This window comes from Phaenicophaeus curvirostris, chromosome 7 (assembly GCF_032191515.1).
Source record: "Phaenicophaeus curvirostris isolate KB17595 chromosome 7, BPBGC_Pcur_1.0, whole genome shotgun sequence".
In the NCBI taxonomy this organism is placed as follows: domain Eukaryota; kingdom Metazoa; phylum Chordata; class Aves; order Cuculiformes; family Cuculidae; genus Phaenicophaeus; species Phaenicophaeus curvirostris.
In genome coordinates, this window is record NC_091398.1 from 11,736,823 (window position 1) to 11,759,243 (window position 22,421).

A 22,421-nucleotide genomic window follows, 5' to 3' on the forward strand; every position below is an offset into this window, starting at 1 on the left:
TACAGAAGTGTATTAATTATTAACTCATGAAATGACCAGAGAACCCACAAAACCACAATATACAGAAGTGTGTGACTACCAAAGAAAAGTGGAATTTCTTTTTCATGGGAAGAACAGAAAGAAGAAATATAGCCCAGGAAGCAGGAGAGCAGCACATCAGATCTGCTCTTTTATAGAAGGGTGATAACAAATAGAATTCATGGAAAAGGGCACTACAGGTCAGTTTGCTTCTACACCCAGGCCCCATTAGAAAAAACAAGAGCACGTGATTCAAAACTTAAGAGCTTAGGGAAATTCCTCTTCTTTGTATACAAGACGCAGGCCCAAAACCACTTGGCTTGCTAGCACAACGCGTTATCTGGATAAAGGTTTTCTTAATCTCAATAGAATTCATTGTGAGACAATAGGAAGATTACTTTCCCCTCTCCTCCCCTAAAAAAATGTTGAAGAAAACATTCCGATGTAAACAATGTGAGCAATTATAGCATATGATTATCTGAATGTTTTAAATTGCTTACAGTTGAAATCATCTGACGAGTGTCCCGCAAGCTAATGCAGCAACTTAATGCTCTGGCATTTTCTTCAACTCTTAAAAAAAGAACGTTATGCAATGTGAAATAAAGTATTTACAGCTCTGACATGCTTGCCAAGATTATCTCCTACCAAGCAAGGTATTACATAAGAGAACATACTTACTGCAAAAAGGGCAAATGTTCGTTCTATTATTGCTTTCAAGTGTACACTCAGCGGCTACAGTATCTCTAGGTGATACATTAAAAATCTTGAGGAAAGACATCAAAGAACAAATCCAACCAACACCTGATCATCAGGAAATATAGCCATGAATACAGAAGCAGGTTATTGCAACATACATATAACTTAGCATAACAAGCATTTGCTCTTTATATTTTGCTATCACATTCACCCGGCAACATTTATGTATGTGAACTCAATAGATACCTGGAGGTGTGTACGTTTCTACTGAAGAGTGCACAAGAACAGACCGTCTTTTTGAAGGCATGGGCATTTTTCTCTCTTTGTATTTTGCAAGCGCAGCTTGCACTGCTTCAGTGTGGACATCTATATATAAAACAAAACAAAACAAAAAGGTTAAGAAATTAAATTTAAAAGTTATTTCTTTCTAAAAATAAAGAAGGCATCAGTGCCATCTTTGACAGCTCAGATCCAAAGGCTGAATCACACGCGACAGCCTGACACGCGGCTTTAGTCTTGTTTAGCCCAGTTGATTGCTTGCAGAGAGGAGCAGGTTCTCACCCTCTTTGGAGAGCAAAAAGATACAAAGCTAAACTACAGTAACAGGGTTTTCAGTTCTGAAGCTGTGACAAGGCTATCAATTGTTTTTCCTTCAAGGGTGTTTACCTGCCTCCCACTCAAATTCAGCTCAGAAATATTGCTTTCAAAAGATAAGGAAGGATATATGCAGAGTCAAGGTGACATATTTTTCTCATTAAATCAGCCTGAAAAGGCTTTGCAAGTATCCTTTAGAAAGAACACCCTGAAAATCAACACTGAACTTACAGAGCAACTAGCACATTGGTTTCGAGCTATTATTTATTTTATTTTTTGTTGAAATTTCAATGCAGATACTGTAAATCAGCAACAGCATTGGACAACTCATCCTTCAAAATCCACAATGGGAAAAAAAGTAAAAAATGTATACGTGAAGCTCTAGAAAAGAATGCAAGTAAGAAAAACAACAAAAAGAAAAGCTGATGTATACGAAGAATTAGGGAAGAGACACAAACTGCTGTCACTTTCCTGAAGCAAAAATAATTAGAATATACTCACGAGGTATATTTTCTTATTTTTAAGCCAAAAGTGAGATTAAAGACAAATTCAGTGCTCAATCAAGACCATACTGCAGATAAAATTTAATGCATCCACATAATTCTAAATTGCCTTAAGCAGATTTTTTTCTTTGACATATGTATTTCAAAGGTGTCAAGAGCTAAAACTTATGCAGAAAGAAAAATCATGAGAAGTGAACAGATGTCAAGGAGAAATGAGGCAGACCAAAAATATACTTCTACTTATGATCGAAGATTCAAACTGATGAAAAAGAAGTACAACAGGCATACATTTACACGTAGTAACAAACAGCCTAAAAGCAAGTACTGTGATTATGCATTTTTCTTACCACATTACTTATACGTAGAAGCTGCTACACAAAAATTAGACTGAAACTATTCAATTTGGAGGAAAAAAAAAAGATATATTCTGCAAATATGTAACACATTGATAGACTCCTAGGTATGAAACACAGGTGACGCTTGCTCTTAAAAAAACAACACATAAATACATAAAAAAAAGAACTAATTTCTCTGCCCTGTACCTACAGGGACTAACTTTGATAAAGACTACAGATATACAGGTAAAGATTCATGTTTTACGGTACTCTTTTTTTTTTATATACCACTTCTGGTACTAGCCCTGAGACAGCTTTGGTCATGCACAGCACAAGGTTCTTCCTAATCTATTTTAAATATATTGATCAGTTCCAGTTAACTTTCACAAAGCAAGAGGTAGCACAGGGGAAAGCTAATCAGTACGTATTTTAAATCATAAGAGATTTTTGAGCATCCTAGAGAATGAAAGGCTATGAAACGGCAAAGCACAGGATGTCGATGCGAACCTATAGGCAGTCTTGTCACGGAGTGTGTCCCAAAGGCAGCTGTGTCCCACTCACTGGAGAAACACCTGACATTTGAGGGACAACTATTCAACTCTCTGTTTCAAACACAGATCACCAGTGCCTCCTATGAACTCAAGAGCATGGCCTCACCACAGAAGGCTCCATGTTATGTATTTCTCTAGTTATATTTTCTCAACTCTAATAGTAGATGCTGGGAAATGACTTTCTCTCAGAACTTCTATTCTTAAGTCAATCAAACAAAAATCACCATAGCTTAACCAGACATCCCTTCCCATGGTAGACGAAAACTGCTTCATTTCCACATGTAAACTCCCACCTGCTCCAAAGCATATTCACCCCACGAACTCAGTGTCCTCCAAGCCAGTATATCAGTGTCTTCATGCTTATGACATGCAAATGCTTGCAAAGTCTCTGTATTGCTCACTTTCTCTATCGCACTGTCATCACTTAACAGAACAAAAACCTAGTTAAAACACTGCCATGTTAAGTGCTGTTCTGCGAACTCTTAGTTAATTTAGTAGCCCACAGTATTTATTGATGATATTCACTGTTAGAATTTTTTTTGTTAATAATTACCGCTTGAAGACAAAAATACGTGGGTGTTAAAAACTACAGTTAATTTAAACAGGCAACTCTGGAAAACTATAAAAAAACCATGCTTACAGCTAGTAAACGGTAGATTAATCACATAAAAAGCCAAAACTGTTTTGCTCGCTTATTTGAAGTTATTTCTATTGATGGTTCTAAAATAACCATAATTGTTCCAGAAAGAGATCCTGCTCCATGAAAAGTTGCATTCCACCCTCATCAGCCGCTCTTCAAAAGGACAGAGCAGAACTGATGAGATACAAAGAAAGGAAAAAAAGAAATAAAGGCTGGAAGGAAATAAATAACAGAAACAACATACTCTCTGCTCTCCCTGAAAGTCTAAAGAATAAATAACACACGCAATTCGCAGAAGCAGCAATACTACCCAGAATTATAGCTTAATGTTGTCTATGTATCACAACAGGTAATGTCTGTCAACGTACAGGGAAATTTTAAGAGGCAACAACATTTCAAGCTGCTGGTGGTAGTGGACATCTTTTCTTTAGGTAGAAAATTCATTTAGCATAGCTAGAATTTCTCAGATAAATTGATATTGCTTTGTGAAGCAACACTGTGGCACTTTTCACACAGAAGTATTGAGAGGAACAAAGTAAACCTACCTGGCACTAACTGGTGTTTTTTTAGATGACTTGTCAACATTTCTATTCACGTCCTACATATACATAAATCTCACAGCATGAATTGCCATAAAAAAAAGCACCAAAACCAATGTGAGGCATTTCCAGACTCAAATCAACTAGATGATACAACATCTATTAGAATCACAGTAGTAATACTTTCAAAGAGCAAAAACATACACAGCAAACATCTTTCATTTTTCTTTCAGTCTATCTCTTCAATGAGATAAAGAGAAGAACCACTAATGCAACAAATCTGAAGGCTTATTTTCTAAAAATCAGAGAGGAAAAAGGGGAGAAGATACTGGCATCTGAAAGCTATATCTACACTGCCTTGCCTAGACATGAGTTTAACCTAAATCAAGTCAAGCAAAAACATCACTATTTGGTTTTGATACCACCCGAGCACACTAAGATTTGTTATGCACCACTAATGTGTAAAAGGAAACCAATGACATGTGTTACAACTTAAGAATTTTATCCCCAAGAGTTTAAAGTTTCAAAGTGTGTAACATGTTCTAGATAAGAATTTTCAACGAACCATGAGTTAGAGGAGGAGTGATGGGAAACCACAGAAGGATGTGGCAGTCCACATCAAGTACCACCTAGGGCTTTGGCACTGGCGGGTGATAAGTACAAGAAAACCCTTATACATCAAGATCTATCTTGAATAACTGTCCACTTAGGGTCACTCAGAAATACTCATATTGAGATGCAGAAATAGTGGTTAAGCTCTAGACTGACCGGACTGTGAGCAGTAATTCAGAATCACTGAAAGTAAATTCAAAGACTTTTATAAATCAACACGGCCATAGACAGATTAACTCCAGAAAAAGAGGAAACACTGATAATTAGCACTGATAGTTAAACTAACATTTAAGAGCCACATCTGTTCATAAGCAAGTACGCTAGCTGAACTTGTTGATATCCACCCACTTCTACATGTCCTATACTGAAAGACTAGGGGTGCCTTGGCTAAAATTCCCCCAAACAATACCACTAAAATTGCAAGGTTGCTTACTTGTATCTTGTTTTGTTCGTTTGCTTTTTTCAAGTATCCTCAGTGCAAATTAAATAGGACATCTGAGGCTCTGAAACAGGGAAATTGTCTTTCTTTACATCATATTGTTCAAAACACTCCTAGCTCTTCTCCAGTAATGGTTCCCAAACATTCCCTGTTGCAGTTGTGCTCTTCATGCAGGTTTTGTAGTTTAATAATATCAAACACTACTTTATATGAATTACTATCACTGCTTGTAACTTATCTGGACTCTACTCAGTCACAAAGGAACTTGGAAATCATTGCTGTAAATCAACCACTAAATCTGGGAGGATCTGAGTATATATTTGATGGTAGAATTATATTGATGATATATTTGAAATGCAAAAATAAATTTAAATTACTAATTCGTACATGCCCTTAAACATGTCAGATAGTTAGTTTTGATACTATGTAATCTTCTCTGACATTCAGAAGTTTCTTTTTTGTGTAGCTGAATACATATATCTTTCTCAGGAGTCCATAATATATCCTTGGACTATTTAAGAAGTCTCATTTATTCTTCAACTATTCATAAGGAAGCCATATAGGCATATCAGCTCCATTTCTGGAGCCAGGTTTTAAATGTCAGCAATCCAAATATGACTCAATAACCCTTATGCCCAAGCAGCTGTAAAGCCAGGTGATGCAAGACCAACAACATATTAAAGATGCACAGATCATGTCACTACTTGCACTTTTCATCCCCAAATCCAAGAAATAATTACCCTGGAAAACAAACAAAACAAAAAAGTCCAAAGGTATTTAGAAGACAAAAGCTTACAAACACCTGCATTTTCTCACTATTGTGACAAGGAATTTCACAGGGAAACAGTGTATTTCAACCACCTGAAAGTAACAATGGAAACAGGATGTGATGAGGATATTGTTATTTTCACAGAAGTTTCCAAAATACGTTTGTCACAGTGGTGTCCATTTAAAATTCAGTAGAATATCCATTGAGACATTTCCCCTTTTTGTGCACTTGCTTTAAAACAGGAAATATTTTAGAGTGAGCTACAGTAAATATGATAATCATACAACCTTCCTTTTACAAAATAGTATAACCATTCAAGCAAAAAAATCCCCACAACCCACACACTGTAGTCTTCTAAATGTTTAAATAACCACTCTAGAGACTGAAAACCTAATCAGCAACAAGAGAAAAAGTTGTTAGGCATGGTATAAAATTCACAATAAGAAAACTATCAGGAGACATGTCTACAATTTCTTTCCCTCTTAGCATTTTCTCCAATCAGGATTCAAACAAAATGACTCATGTATGGAAATAGAAAAAGTGATTTCAAAAATATTCATTCCCTCTTCCTTTCTTCTAAAGCATTTCCAACTTTTTCTTCAGGTGTAGCTACTACCTTAATGGTATACTTTGCCTCTTAAGGTACCTGATATTTAGCTACATTTCTTTTCCTTACCAGATCGGAAGCGCTCATCCCTTGAGTTAGTAGAACGGGATTTTTGCTGTTTAGATACAGCAGTGGCAGCTTGCGAAGAGCCTGGAACTCTGTTCTCTGCTTGCAGGGATGGATCCACACCTGAAATACAGTTTTATTTCAGTACAAATTCAAGCTCGCAAATAAAATCAGCTTTCCATGTCTGCGTTCTTTTACTGTCGTTGACACTTAAAAGTTCAATCGAAGCCGTAAGAACTCACCACCCAACTGCATTTTGAATTATTCAAACAAAAACCTAGCTTGACTTGATAAGCATTTCATACAGATGATAAGAAACACTTCTGAATAACAGAAAAAACTTTTGCTTCTTGCAGGAGTTCACAACCATTTCTTATTAAGTGTTCTGTATACCAGAACCATGTGGAGAGGAAAACCAACCCTCTCCCAGCTCACTGCTGGACATCAAGAGAAATGCTGCAGCTGTGGTTACAATTAAGCATTGGACTTGAGGATCCTGAAGAGACAAGATGATACTGTTCCATCTTTTAAATAAAGCTTGAACTATTCCCACCCAATTTCTTTCTATTCTAAAAACAAGACAGCTAATTTGAATAAAATTTAGGAATCTAATCTAATCTAATCTAATCTAATCTATTCCCATTTAAGTTCTCTTTAAATGAGAATGAGGCACAAAATCAGTGGTACTGTTGGGAAACCACAACTGTGTTTCTTCAGGCTAAATCTCTTTTCCCTTTCACAATGGAGGTTTCATATCATAGTGAAAAAAATACCAAGGATGAGTCTGAAAAACATCACTTCTGGTAAAAATAAGAAGATATTTTTACCAGTATTCACTAGAGAGGCTCGATCCACTTTCACTGTATTTTGCCCATCCTCAACTTAGCCAAAGCTAGCAAGAATGAAATGTCAACTCAAAAGGTTGCTTTTTCCAATAACTGAACAATTTGATCATACAGGATGAAATTAAAGCTAATATTTGATTTATAAGTGTATTTTTCCAGCCACTACCTGCAGAATCAACAACAATACTGACATTTCTAGCAATTTTGATCTAAGCAAGCAAAAATTATTTTACTGTAAGAGCACTAAACTCTCTCTTGCTAGGGAGGTTGCTTAGCTAAACACATCTGGCATCAGATAGGCAGAGATAAAAATTTCAAAAACATACTTAGCAAAAGAACAACCTTCATTGGTAGAGGACTCTCCTGGGCAACGCACATGCAGAAAATTGCCCTATTGCCTCTTACCATTTCATCTGCATAAGATGTCATGTCTTAACATCAAACTCAGAATCACAGAATCACCAGGTTGGAAAAGACCTCCAGGATCATCGAGTCCAACCATTCCCATCAATCACTAAACCATGCCTCTCAGCGCCTCGTCCACCCGTGCCTTAAACACATCCAGGGAAGGTGGCTCAACCACCTCCCAGGGCAGCCTATTCCAGTGCCCAGTGACCCTTTCTGTGAAAAATTTTTTGCTGATGTCCAGCCTGAACCTCCCCTGGCAGAGCTTGAGGCCATTCCCTCTTGTCCTGTCCCCTGTCACTTGGGAGAAGAGGCCAGCTCCCTCCTCTCCATGACCTCCTTTCAGGTAGTTGTAGAGAGCAATAAGGTCTCCCCTCAGCCTCCTCTTCTCTACGCTAAACAACCCAGCTTCCTGAGCCACTCCTCGCAAGACTTGTTCTCCAGCCCCTTCACCAGCTTTGTATTGAGGCTCTGGACATGCTCCAGAGCCTCAACATCCTTCTTGTGGTGAGGGGCCCAGAAATGAACACAGGATTCGAGGTGTGGTCTCATCAGCGCCGAGTACAGAGGGAGAATAACCTCCCTGGACCTACTGGTCATGCCATTGGCCTTCTTGGCCACCTGGGCACACTGCTGGCTCATATTCAGTCAGCTGTCAACCAACACCCCCAGGTAAACTCAACGGTTTTTAAAGACTCACTAATGTCTCATCAAATCTTTATTTGAAACAGCTATTAAAATCTAATTACCTTCATAAAAAGACTGATCTTGAAATTCAACTTTCATAATAGAAATTCAGATAAAGTAATTTCAGTTCTAAATTAGGTTAATTTATATGAGATAAATTGTATCAGTTTACCAGCAGCACCTTTCAAAAGTATTCTCTTCTAAGTTTTAATGGTAAATTGAAAAGTAAAAGTAAAGGAGTTACAATAGCACAGCAACAGTTCCATCATCTCAGTTCTACTTGCACTGCTACTCAGTTATATATCGTGCCTCTGAACATTCACAGTCTGCTGAAGATGACATGTCATATTGAAGATCTTTGCAGAGAGAAGAGAGGAACAGGGAGGCCCAAGAGGAAATTTGAGGCTCTTTGTACACTATTAAACCTTTCTGCAGCTGTTGAACTGGATAAAGAAATAAGAAAGAAACAGCAGATGTCGACCAGGTTCAGAGCATTAAAAGAAAGGAAAAGGTATGACAAAGCAGAAAATAAGTGTGGGAAACTCCTGCTCTGGCTCCAGGACAACGTTTTGGTCCAGTCCTGCTCTAGTCCACCTCTGCAGTCTCCTCTGCAACTGGCACCCTGCCCTGAAGAAAGACTATGGCCAGCCATCCAGTCTGCAGTACACTCCTTCCCCCCTGACCCTGGCTCTTCAGTCTGCCCCTCCAACCCTCCCTCTCAGGGATTCAAGCCCTACAGACCTTCTGCTCAGGTTTCTCCTTGCAGCGTGTTTACTAGCCACACTCATGAAGGGCCCCTATTAAAATGACGGAGTTTTTCACCAAGGACTGCAGTATTTCTTAGTTCCCTTTGTCTGGATGTACTTTGATCATAGCCATTCTACCTGCAATATAGAGTTTTAATTCAGTAGCATCAACAAAGGTAACTGTATTTTTCCCCCTATAAATCACACCTGCAAGAAATTACAAAAGCTACTGTAGACACCAGGACACCAGAGTAGGTTTCACATTCCTTAGAAAAGGAACTGCAGAACAAATTACTGTAGTGTAGCATCCCATTCTAATTGAATTGTTAGGTGGAAGTACCTATAAAGAAGTAAAAATCGCAAATATAAAAATCATAAAACAGACCAGCTCGGAAGGGACCTCAAAAGATCATCTGGTCTAACCTTTCAGAAGGAATAGAAAGAGCATGTATTCTTGTTACCAGCAGGAACATTTTTCAGACACTAGAGAAATTCAAATGAGCTAGCAGACTATGCCTTAATCCTACTCTAACACGCCTTTCTATTCAGCACAGCTATCAGAATATGCATTTATCATTTATCAAGTAATCGAAAGTATCACAGCGTAAGAAGCATGTTCTCATTTTCAAGACTTCATCTGGCCAATAGACAAAACGATTACTCACACTAGAATACACTGCCAAGTTACCTTAAGTACTATTTGACTGTCTGACGCTCTAACTGGGCTCCTACAGAATCAGCAGCAGTGTTCTTCAAGTTAAGTTACATAAAATAAAACAATGAACATGTAAGAGAAATGGGATGTGCCGGCCTCAATCAAAACTAGAGGAGGTTCCATCATCATTTGCCTTAAAAATTAAAGTTTGATAACAGTAGCATTTTAACGCTGCTGTAGCATAAGTGTTAAGGAAAAAAGGGAAGAAAAGAACAAATGAAAATAATTTGAATTGCAGTGGAATCACCTCACTACAAAGGGAAAATAAAGACTCGAGGAGACCTTATAGCAACCTGCTAGTACCTGAAGGGCGCCTACAAGAAAGCAGGGGGGGGACTGTTTACAAAGGCTTGTAGTGATAGGATTACAGGCAATGGCTATAAACTGGAGAGGGGTAGATTTAGACTAGACATTTCTTCACAATGAGGCTGATGAGGCACTGGCACAGGTTGCCCAGGGAAGCTGTGGATGCCCCATCCCTGGAAATGTTCAAGGCCAGGTTGGATGGGGCCTTCTGAAGCCTGATTTAGTGGGAGGTGTCCCTGCCCATTGCAGGGGGGTTGGAGTTAGAATGATCTTTAAGGTTCCTTTTAACCCAAACTATTCTATGGTTATGATTCTACAATTCCATGGAGAAAACACGTGCCTGAGAAAACAATAAGAAAAGGTTGTTCTAGGTAACTGAAACCAATAAGCTTTTGGAAGAATTAGCAATGGCATAGAAAGCAACAGAGCACCTACAAATGTAAGGAAGCAAAATTAACACTCGATGGCAGATGCTATCCCCTAGTTTCATCTCACAAATCTGGTGACAATCTTGTCTTCTGTTTAAGAGATAAGGCTTTTGGATGTCTCATTCCCTTTCACTCAAGCAAAATATTATTTACCTTCAGAATGCTGTCATCTTTTCTATTTCAGTGAGTGTCCCTGTTACCTCTGCATCTTTTTTTCCCCCTAGAATCTTTTTTTTTTCCTTCTTTTGCAGAAGTCCTACAGCTAATATCCAACACCAATCTCCTACGCAGCTCAAGATATCAAATGGAAAGGAGTGAGGACCTTATGGTTACTTTTGTTCCTCCGACAGTTCCCCAAGGAACTGGTCAGGGGGTAGTCCCCAACACTAAGCTTAAGTAAAAGGAGAAATTTGAAATGAACTAGGTAAGTTTGCTGGTACTGTTATCTGGTGGTTTGTTTATGGTAAGCCCCTTGTCAAACTTCTCAGTTGCTGAACTAATTCATATTTGCCATTACCACACCATTCTGCAAATATTTTGAAGAGTTTTGCAATATGATTCTTTGGAGCAGCCATCCAGCTTATGTAACCTTGTTTACACTGATGAATGAACTCTTCCCCTGATCTGCTTGCACATGAACCCCCACCTCCCTCCTTTTGACTATGCCTTGAAGCCAAAGTAAGTTCATTTGCTTTCAAGAATAATAACATGAGAAAAAGGAGTAACACATTACATGCTTTTTAGTATTTTGGGGGTTTAATGACCCAAATAAAGGGAGGTTATCTGGAATAGAGAAAACTGCAAATCAAATCACATCAATGCTTATGCAGAAATACACTACCTTTTATCAGAACCGGTAACAGCTGAGACACAGTAGACAAGAGGAGAAAAAAGCCCTTGATTTCAGATACAATTCCTTCATCATACAATTCACGTGCATCTGTAGGTACTTGACTTTTACTGGACATACTACCAAGTAGAACATTTCTCTGCTTACAAAGCCCCTGATGTCACAACCTTCATCTACTATATAGCTCGCAAGCAATACTGCCACTAATGACACTCAGGGTGCTTTAAAATTTCAAACCACCTTTATAAAGCCCTCACTGGTAAAGATACCAATGCAGTAGAAAATATTGTCTCTTAAGAACATACAGGTGAGTAAAGGACACTGACTGAATAGCGTTGCTGGCTAAGGCCTCAAAGTGCTCCTTCGAGAGCCATGAAAGAACAAGTAGAAATAACTTGTCCTTATTTAAAAAAAAAATCTGATAACTATGTGCTTTAATAAAAAAAAATAAGGTCAGCTTGCTTCATTTAAGACTATTTCATCATAATTATTCTCCAACTTAAATTTGACAGCATTAGTAACAGAAGCGAAAGATATCTCTGCAGGTGTTAATTTACCTCAGATCAAAGAACTATGAAAACCCAGCCTAATTAATACCATTGAATAATCAGTGGATCACACAACACTCGGAGGCAAGGTTTTGCTGTATTAAACAAAAAACGTTATATGCTAAGGTACCTTGATATTTATAAAATGTGATATCTAGCATCACTTTTAACTCAATAAAATAACCTGTGATTTGCTGCCATACAGAAGCTTGGAGGGTTTTGGTTTTTTTATTTTTTATCTTGAATATTAGAAAGAATATTTGGTTATGACAATAAATTCTGGGATTATTTTCACTAGATACATTATTACTCTATGAAAAAGTACACTAGAGTAACCCATCACACGAACATTCTAAGACAGTAAGCCAATGTTAGCTCTCAAGAAAACAGATGAGAAGCTTCACATGGCAAGAGCTTATTTTTTGGCTTTTTTAACACTACTACAAGGAGTTTGGCCTTACGACCTTGGGTTTTGTAGGTTTTGCTTTATCATAGAATGCTTTGGGTTGGAAGGGATCATCCAGTTCCGACCCCCCTGCCACGGGCAGGGACACCTCCCACCACATCAGACTGCTCAAGGACCCATCCAAACTGGTCTTGAACTGTCCAGGGAGGGGGCAGCCACAGCTTCCCTGGGAAACCTGTGCCAGTGCCTCACCACCCTCATCATGAAGAATTTCTTCCCAATGTCTAATCTAAATCTTCTCCCTTCCAATTTAAAGCCATTCCCCTTGTCCTATCACTACATGACCTTGTAAAAAGTCCCTCCCCAGCTTTCTTGTAGGCCCCTTTCAGGTACCAACGAGGCTGAACTCTTCTCCAGGCTGAACAAGCCCAACCCTCTCTCAGCCTGTCCTCACAGCAGAGGTGCTCCAGCCCTTGGACCATCTTCATAGCCGTCATGTGAACCCATTCCAACAGTTCTATATCCTTTTTATGCTGGGTATACCAGAACTGGACACAGTACTCCAGGTGGGAGTCTCACGAGAGAGGAGTAGAGGAGCAGAATCCCCTCCCTCGACCTGCTGGCCACACTTCTTTTGATGCAGCCCAGGATATGGTTGGCCTTCTGGGCTACAAGTACACATTGCCGGCTCATGTTAAGCTTCTCAACAATAAGCACCCCCAAGCCTTTCTCTGCAGGGCAGCTCTCAATCACACTGTCCCCCAGCCTGTTTTGAAACCACATATTTTGAAACCTCGACCCAGATGTAGGACCTTGCACTTGGCCTTGTTGGACCTCATGAGGTTCACATAGGTCCAATACTCCAGCCTGTTCAGGTCCCTCTAGATGACATATCATCCTTCCAACATGCACCACTCAGCTTGGTGTCATCTGCAAACTTGCTGAGGGTGTACTTCATCTCATTCTGTATCACTGATGAAGACATTAAACAGCACTGGTCCCAGTACAGACCCCTGAGGGACACCACTTGTCATGGATCTCCATCTGGACTTTGAGCCATTGACCACTAGTCTCTGAATATGACTTCCAACTAATTCCTTATCCACCCATCAAATCCATATCTCTCAAATTTAGAGAGACGGATGTTGTGGGGAACCACCTCAAAGGCTTTACAGAAGTCCAGATAGATCACATCCATTGCTTTTCATGTGTTCACTGCTGTGGTTACCCCATCATAGAAAGCCACTAGGTTGGTCAGGCAGGACTCACCCTTGGTGAAGCCATGACGGCTGTCTCAAATCACCTCCCTGTCCTCCATGTGCTTTAGCATAACTTCGAGGAGGATCTGTTCCATGATCTTCCCAGGCACAGAGGTGAGGCTGACATATTGGTAGTTCCCAGTCTCATTCTTCCTGCCCTTTATAAAAATGCCAGATTTCACTCAGGCAAGGTTTCTCAAAACCACCATTAACCCAGACCAGTAGCTACAGCTGACAAATGCACCATGTCCTGTAAGTAACAGCACTTTGAGGAAAATGATAAATGTGTGGTTATTCACGTTTATAAAGCAGAAGCATGTCTGGGGTAGTATATTTACATATATCTTCATTATTATTTTCTTTATATTTGTTATATTGTTACTAACAGATAAGCAGCAGTGGCAGCTGTACCACTCCTGTTTTCTCTCATGATAACTCCACAAAAGCAACAATCCTAAAAATTTATTTGCCAAAGATGAGGACAGCCATTTGGAACTTTTATGTGAAACTGTAGACGCAACCAGAGGTAGCAGGGGCAAAATGCTAAATTGTAATTTGGCACTGATTGTTTCTTCTTTTGCCTAATTTGTTTCTAACATCTACCAGAACAGCCTCACATAAGAAAGCTAACAGGAACTGTGCTGTGGCTAATTACTGACGGAGCTGATACAGAACAAATTTATCTGTCAATATCAATCTATCTTACAGATTCCCAAGCTTATGAATGAGCACAGTGGTCAATCAACAAATCCAGTACCAGCATGGAAGGTGTGCATCAATGGAATACAGGTGCTCAAGGCACTGGTCTGATTCCATTGGCATTTGACAACTAATTTACGCAGTAACAGCTGGTCTCAAGTGCTAGCATTGTATTTGCTCAACTGAAAGCATAATCAGAGCATGAAAATCTAGAGTCCTGAAATGCTTGAGATCTAGGAAGAAAACAAGAAAAACTCAGGTAAATAAAAACCTAAATATATAGCACTATATTGCTATTATTTTATATATACAAAATTCATATTATATATATATTCATATATATATAAAAAAGCTACACTGGCCGAGCTTTTAAAACTACAGAAAATGTTATTTTTTTTAAAGAAACAGCTGGTAATTTCCTGCTCAGCAATCACCACAGCAAAAGATGGTTCCATACTAATTCCTGTTTAACAAAAAGAATGCATGTTACCTTCAAGGGACTGATTGGCTGTTGTCAGAACATTTAAGGCTTGTATTTCAGCTTCACTTTTGGTTAAAATAGCTTTGAAATGGTTTCAAGTGTCTGCACTATCAGCAGAATTCAAGCAGAAGTTACCAGCATATCATATTTGTGTGCAGAGAAGAAATTTTATTTATGTTGTATTCAACAATCAGCTCACAACATTCCACTTCCAGACATGATTTTTTTAATGCTCCAATGGCAAACACAGCTTTACAGGTAGAAGTTGCCTGCTTTCCCAAGCACAGCACTGAGAGTGCTAATAAAAAGGCTTTTAGAGTTGTCACTGTCCTTGGTATTGTTTCTCATTCCAAGTTATATCCCACATGTGGGAGTATAAAATGATTCTAGAAAGAAACAGTTCCTTTAACCATCAAAGGTTTCCTGAAGCTCAAGAGAAAAATGAGAATGAATTGGAAAAATATAAGGAAATATAAGTAGAAAAGGGAAAAGGGAGTACAGTATTTGCTCTCCATCAGGACAGTACACTCCAGGATGCAAGCTACCAAATTTAACTGCTCATTTTATCATGTTATTTCTGTATCTTTTTACACCCAAGCTCTATCCACATTCAAAATGGATTTTTGCAATGTGTCTAGCTTTATGCATTACTCATAAGCTTCACCTAGCAGAATGCCAGGTTGCCTACAGATATAATAAAGTATCTCCTCACAGTTTTATCCAAAATTTGGGTGCAGAGGTCAACTAAGGGAACAGATTAGTAACTGATTACTGTTAAGGCTTGCTATTAATCAACACTGGTTTCTACTTTTGCACAGTGCATTTTGTTGGATTAGTGAAAGGTAACATGTTTTAACTAGTATTTCCCCATAACTACATAGTTTTATGGTTCCTAAGCGATATCCATGCAAGTTTAGAATTTTAGAACGCGAAACAGGGCCTGCAGGAATGCTTAATGCTCTTCTTAATTTTCCTGTTAATTGAAAATATGCTTTGGAGCCATTTCTGTCTTCTTCTGTGCACCAAGCCCTCTATGGGGTTATTTAACGCTATTTGCACAAAGATTCAGATCCATACAGATTTGGATCCATTCAGCTACACAGTGCAGTAGAAACTTAATCCAATCCATTTTACATGGCACTGAAAGAGCAGGAGTTCTCATATGATTCGTTTTTGCTGATGAAGTATAACATGAAAAGATATAACAGGTATAAAAGTCACAACATGAAAAGAACTCAAATCTTTTTGATTATATGAGTATGCTCGAAGACAGAAAGATCATATACTACTTACTGATTCAAAACTACCACTAAAAGAAGATCCCATCAATTATCCACATAAGTCTGAACGCTATGATTACAGTTACATTTCCAATTTCCAACAAGACAGAAGAATTACTTACTTCAAAATCCTAGAAAACCCTGTCCACGTTCAAGTCTAAGTTGGAGAACCTACAGTAGATTCACAGAATGGTTGCTCTCTTCTCAGTTTATGCCATTTCTTTCCAGAATTGCTTCAAAATCTGCACATCGACTTCTTCCTTCTTTACAAGCACCACATCAACATGCAATCCTATCTTGAGTTCTCTAATAATTTTGTATTTCATAACCTTACGGTAATCAAAACCTTTCGTTTCAAGCAATTTTCCCACTAATCCTTTTTCCACTCTCCTGACTCTTACTAGGAATCCTATTTCTTACTCAGTACTCTCAGTACTTTCACTGCCTACCCTACATTTTTGTTAAAAACCTTACAAATCAGCAGAATTATACTATCAGCTAAGTTTCCTAACCAAATAAATACAGCTAGGTACTGACGCCTTGGATTTTGCGAAATTCAAATAAGTTCTGAAGAAAACGAGATAAAAATAACTGGTCAGCAGTCTTTACCTCATAGACGAACAAAGAAAAGACAACAATGATTATACTTGGAAAATATGACCAAATCAGCTTTAGAAAGACAAGTTGTGGGTCTTGTAGATGGTCAAATCACAGACTAAAAACTTTTCAAATCTAAAATACTGACATCCATCAGTCTGCAAAACCTTGATGGGTAATGGGAAAAACTTAAAAAATTTTATCAGGAATGCTACTGAGTAGGTTTTTTTTAAAAAAATTGTGATCAAATTGTTAATGCTAGAAAATTACTGCAGGCTGAAAACCACTGGGTCTCCCACACATAAATCTGAGCCATGCTGAAGTTTTATCAGTTAACAAAATTCCATACTAGAACTGTGTAACAGAATAGGTCAGGAACTGAAATAAGCAGTTAGCTTAGGGCTTTGAGCATGCTTTGTCTTTCTGCTGAAATATCATTCTTTGTGCTCAGAGGCACACAGCTCACTCACTCGCTTTTTAGCATACTAAAGCTTGATTCCTGTCATCTTTATGCAAAGCTAGGCAGAAGTGGTAGACAAATCAGGTAATTCAGTATTTCTTAGAAAAACATCGTATTAAGCAACTAGAACAACCCACAGGATTGTCAAATATTCAACCACTCTGTAACATGATATGGGAAAACATGGATGAACAAGGAGAAAATTTTAAGCAGCTGGAAACCTAACAGGACCTAGGATTCTAGTTGAGCCTAATATCAGAACACAGGCAAACTAGTAGACCAGTGAATTGCACTGCTATCTCCTTAGGACGTGCTTTCTTACAATTATTGTCCAGGAAGTTAAGGTGTGAACCTATGTTATATGAAGTTACTTCCCCTGAATGAAACACTCCTTAACATGTCAAGTTTGAGAGAGAAGCTTCAGTGAAAACAATTCTAAAAAAGTGCAATTAACTTATTTTTCTTACTCTTTTTTTTTATAATTATTTTCTTCCAAAGCCATTAAACAAGTCAATTCTGTAGTCTCAGACACGGTTCCAGTTGAATGAATGCCTGAAAGAGCAGGACACTAAACAGGACACTACAAAACACCTCTGGAAATGGTATAGGTATCACAGCAGGCTTCTAGAGCAGTCAAGTGAATTTAATCAGTCTAACACACCTGGAAGCCCTGCAGAGGCATCAGTTTTACTTCTCAGACCCCGAGAGTTAGACTATGACATGGAGTCGGCAGTATTCATGCAGAAAAGGGGAACAAAGGTGCTTTACACTGCATCTTAGCTTTACAATCTGTATCAAAAGAAGTATGGAAGACAAAGAGCTGTACATTAAGCTACGCTTGAGAGGTTAGAACTTGAATAATTTGTGCAAATAAAAAAAGACACAGAAATCCAGACATGACTTTTGAATAGACACAGTTCACTGATAGAACATTTCTTGTAATTGTTAATCTGCAGCCAAAATCCATACTTAGCCTGTTCTCAAAATCTTTAACTAAGCTGAGTTGGAGAACGGGGTATTTTGAACAGACAAGTGAGACATTTCCTTAAAGAAAAATGCTGTAAGGAGGAGAAGCTGTGGCAGCTGTAGCTAGAGCTTGCTGTTGACTGCAATTTTTATCAAAAAAAATCCAAACTGCTTCTACTCAAGAAATGAGCAATTTTATAAAGATGAACTAGGTCCCGTGTTGTCTACAGAGTACTATAAATTTGCTAAAGAAAAAGCACAGCTCTCAAACGAAACAAACACAACAACAAATCTGTGCTAAGAAACCCCACGATGAAACACCATATCACATTCTAACTGTTAAATGCCAAATACACACCATAAAAGTTTTTCAAAAATACAGCTCAACAGTCAGCAGAACTCACAAGACTTGTGTCTATCCTGCTGCAAAGAGCAGCAGGAGTCACTGCATCAAGATTCCAAAAGCAAAATAAATTCTCATCTAGCTTTGCACAAAAACTGGAGACACCCACTCCTCCTTCAAATAAATAATTTCTGTAAACAGCAGAACCAGAACAGGACCAATATCACAGCATTAATCCTTCTGTTCTCTGATCTGAAAGCGTAACTAACATTGCAAAAGAATACTGTTAGACTTTTTCTCTCATCTGTCTAGAGTGTCTCATCATTGGTTCTGCTCATCTCAGTTGGTTTCTCATTTCCCCTTACCTCAACCAGAATCTCTCAATTTATGGAAGAATTGTCCTAGGGTTATTATACAACACCAAAGCTCAATGGCAGCACAACAGCTTAAAACTCCAGTGTTCTAAATGTCATAGTATAAAAATAAATAAAGTTTGGTGTTTAGGTTTTGGCAATTGAAGCTAAAGTCTCATAATAAACAGCTTAAGAAGTAATAGTTTATAATAAAAAGTCAGTATTTTGAAGAAAATGGGAGTGGGAAGTGGGCATGTTCAAAACTGCACACTAAAGAACAAAATTGATGACTAGTGAGTTTTTTCATCTAATGAAGCCGGCACTCTTGCTTTCAGGAATAACTTTACTCATTTTTAAAATTATCTTAAAGTCTTGGCTGCAGCTGTTAAACTGACATCTGCTGACATTACAATTCAACATTTCACACAGAATAGTAAAAAAGTATTCAGACTTTTCTCTTATTCTGCAATTCTCTATGATAGCCATTTTCCGCTGCTGGTTAGATGCCATGTCAACCAAACACTACTAATTCAAAAAATATTTCTACAAATATATAAATAATAAAAGGAGGACTAGGGAGACCATACAGTCCCTATTGGACTCAGAAGGAACAACAGTAACAGGGGATGAGGAAAAGGCTGACGTACGTAATGCCTTCTTTGCCTCAGTCTTTAATTGTAAAGAAAGTCATTCTGTCTGTGTACAAACCCAGGAGCTAGAGGAGCATAATGAGGCTCCCGTGATCCAAGAGGAGGTGGTCAGAGCCTTGCTAGCCCAACTAGACAGTCACAAGTCTATGGGGCCGGATGGGATTCACCCTAGGGTACTGAAGGAGCTGGCGGATGTGCTGGCCAAACCCCTTTCCATAATCTTCCAACAGTCCTGGAAGACTGGGGAAGTCCCACTGGACTGGAGACTGGCTGATGCTGTGCCCATCTACAAGAAGGGTCGCAGGGAGGACCCAGGGAACTACAGGCCTGTCAGTCTGACCTCAGTGCCAGGGAAAGTCATGGAACAGGTGATCTTGAGTGCTATCATGAAGCACATGCAAGAGAACCGGGTGATCAGGCCCAGTCAACATGGGTTCACAAAAGGCAGGTCTTGCCAGACTAACCTGATCACCTTCTATGACAAAGTCACTCGGCTGCTAGACGAGGGGAAGGCTGTGGATGTGGTCTTCCTGGACTTCAGTAAAGCCTTTGACACAGTTTCTCACAGCATTCTGCTTCAGAAACTGTCAGCCTCTGGACTGGACAGGCGCACACTGTCCTGGGTGGAAAACTGGTTGGATGGCTGGGCCCAGAGAGTGGTGGTAAATGGTGCAAAATCCAGCCGGAGACCAGTGACAAGTGGGGTTCCCCAGGGCTCAGTGCTGGGTCCAGCCCTGTTCAATGTCTTTATCAATGACCTGGATGAAGGCATCGAGTGCACCCTTAGCAAGTTTGTGGACGACACTAAGCTGGGTGGAAGTGTCGATCTGCTGGAGGGCAGGGAGGCTCTGCAAAGGGATCTGGACAGGCTGGACCACTGGGCTGAGTCCAATGGCATGAGGTTTAACAAGGCCAAGTGCCGGGTCCTGCACTTGGGGCACAACAACCCTATGCAGTGCTACAGACTAGGAGAAGTCTGGCTAGAAAGCTGCCTGGAGGAGAGGGACCTGGGGGTGTTGGTTGACAGCCGACTGAACATGAGCCAGCAGTGTGCCCAGGTGGTCAAGAAGGCCAATGGCATCTTGGCTTGTATCAGAAACAGTGTGACCAGCAGGTCCAGGGAGGTTATTCTCCCTCTGTACTCGGCACTGGTGAGACTGCTCCTCGAATACTGTGTTTAGTTCTGGGCCCCTCACCACAAGAAAGATGTTGAGGCTCTGGAGCAAGTCCAGAGAAGAGCAACAAAGCTGGTGAGGGGGCTGGAGAGCAGGTCTTACGAGGAGCGGCTGAGAGAGCTGGGGTTGTTTAGCCTGGAGAAGAGGAGGCTGAGGGGAGACCTCATTGCTCTCTACAACTACCTGAAAGGAGGTTGTAGAGAGAAGGGTGCTGGCCTCTTCTCCCAAGTGACCGGGGACAGGACAAGAGGGAATGGCCTCAAGCTCTGCCAGGGGAGGTTCAGGCTGGACATTAGGAAAAAATTTTTCACAGAAAGGGTCATTGGGCACTGGAATAGGCTGCCCAGGGAGGTGGTTGAATCACCTTCCCTGGAGGTGTTTAAGGGACGGGTGGAAGAGGTGCTGAGGGACATGATCTAGTGTTTGATAGGAATGGTTGGACTCGATGATCCGGTGGGTCTCTTCCAACCTGGTTATTCTATGATTCTATGATTCATCTGTTCTGTTTGGTGAGAACTTTTCTATTACATATTTTCACAGATGTGACACAAAAGGTGTAATTTACATGTGGTCTCTTACCTTGAATTAGTGGTATGTATCGTGCCAACAACTTTGCTCTTTTCTTTTCATATCCTTTCTGAGTGATGTCCCCTAGAGAAATGAAGAAATAAATTCATATTGTTTTGAACAGTTTTCAAATAAGCCTTCTCATTTTCATTATATGTACGATTACACCTGCTCACTCTAAATCAGTCCCATTAGCAACAAAGACCTGGACATGTCAGAAATCCACGGCCATATATATACCACCTATGCAGTCTAATCAGTGCACATACAAACATGGTTGTCCTGGAGGTATACAACAGAGGAATAGCAGTTTTGTCTCCGGCACCTGTGCTGAACCTGGTTCCGGAGGCATTTACTATAACACAGAATGCAGCACAGAAGTTCTGCAGCATAGCGGAAGCCAACAAAGCCAACAAGCCTGGCTCCGCACCCTTCTAGGGCATCAGAAATGCTCAATATACCAGGGCACATCCTCTAGTACAATCTGTAGTGCCTTTCGGATTCTAGACTATGCTGTCTACTCTATACTGTGCAGGACATTTGTCTCTGCTTTTAAATTCTAGGAGGTGACAATCTTCTAGCCCTAGTTTTTAGTCACAGCTGTAATCTGCTATCCTGTTTTAAACCTAGATTGCAGACTCCACTGTTGATGTGTTTTCACGCAGGCTAGAACAGAAGGAAAATTTCTGTAGAAAATCGCAAGAGGTTTTTGAGACATTTCAGAATTTGTACTTTAATAATTCTACCAACAGAACAAGGTGGCTTGATGCAAAACCAGCAGCAAGCTTAGTATGAACATTAAAAAAACCCAAACCCCACCAAAATTTTATGAGCTTTTTCCATTTTCTAGATCTCAGCATAGACAGGAAATCAACTATCTCAAATAACTTAAAACTACTCTCACCTCCCAAACCTCACACTTGCTTAAAAACAGTGAGATACTATGCAGTTCCACTAAGAAGATAGACTTCTATCCCTCCATAACTGCCAAATGCATCACAATAGCATGAAATATAACAAGATTAAAAATATTAAAAATATTTGATGACATTTTTGAAAACATACTCCAGTAAAAGGTGACTTTTAGAAATTTAGGCAGATAATTATCTTGACTTCAATTAGGACGCAAAAGTAAAATTTTACTTTTAGATCTTTGCATGAAACATATTCTTCCAGCAACATAACGGTGAAAAAAAACAATCAAAGCAAACTATGGAGATAAAATAAAGTCAAGAATTACATATACACAAATTAAGCAAAACTGACTACCTTCGGCCATCTGCATT

The 22,421-nt window shown here is 39.4% G+C and overlaps 1 protein-coding gene across 5 annotated transcripts in view; it reads right to left on the reverse strand.

Moving 5' to 3' along the window:
* Positions 1–22,421, reverse strand: part of DIP2A (disco interacting protein 2 homolog A) — a 119,544-nt gene that overhangs the window by 68,297 nt on the left and 28,826 nt on the right. For 4 of the 5 annotated variants that reach the window (XR_011337724.1, XM_069860818.1, XM_069860816.1 and 1 more), the window contains exons 2-4: positions 21,148–21,219; positions 6,373–6,492; positions 961–1,080 (exon numbers count right to left, since the gene is read on the reverse strand). Coding sequence is in view for 4 of the 5 variants with exons in the window: in XM_069860818.1 (XP_069716919.1) it covers positions 961–1,080; positions 6,373–6,492; positions 21,148–21,219 (312 nt within the window). In the remaining variant the exon portion in view is untranslated. The remainder of the gene's footprint in view (positions 1–960; positions 1,081–6,372; positions 6,493–21,147; positions 21,220–22,421) is intronic. The other variant, XM_069860820.1, reaches the window with a different exon arrangement.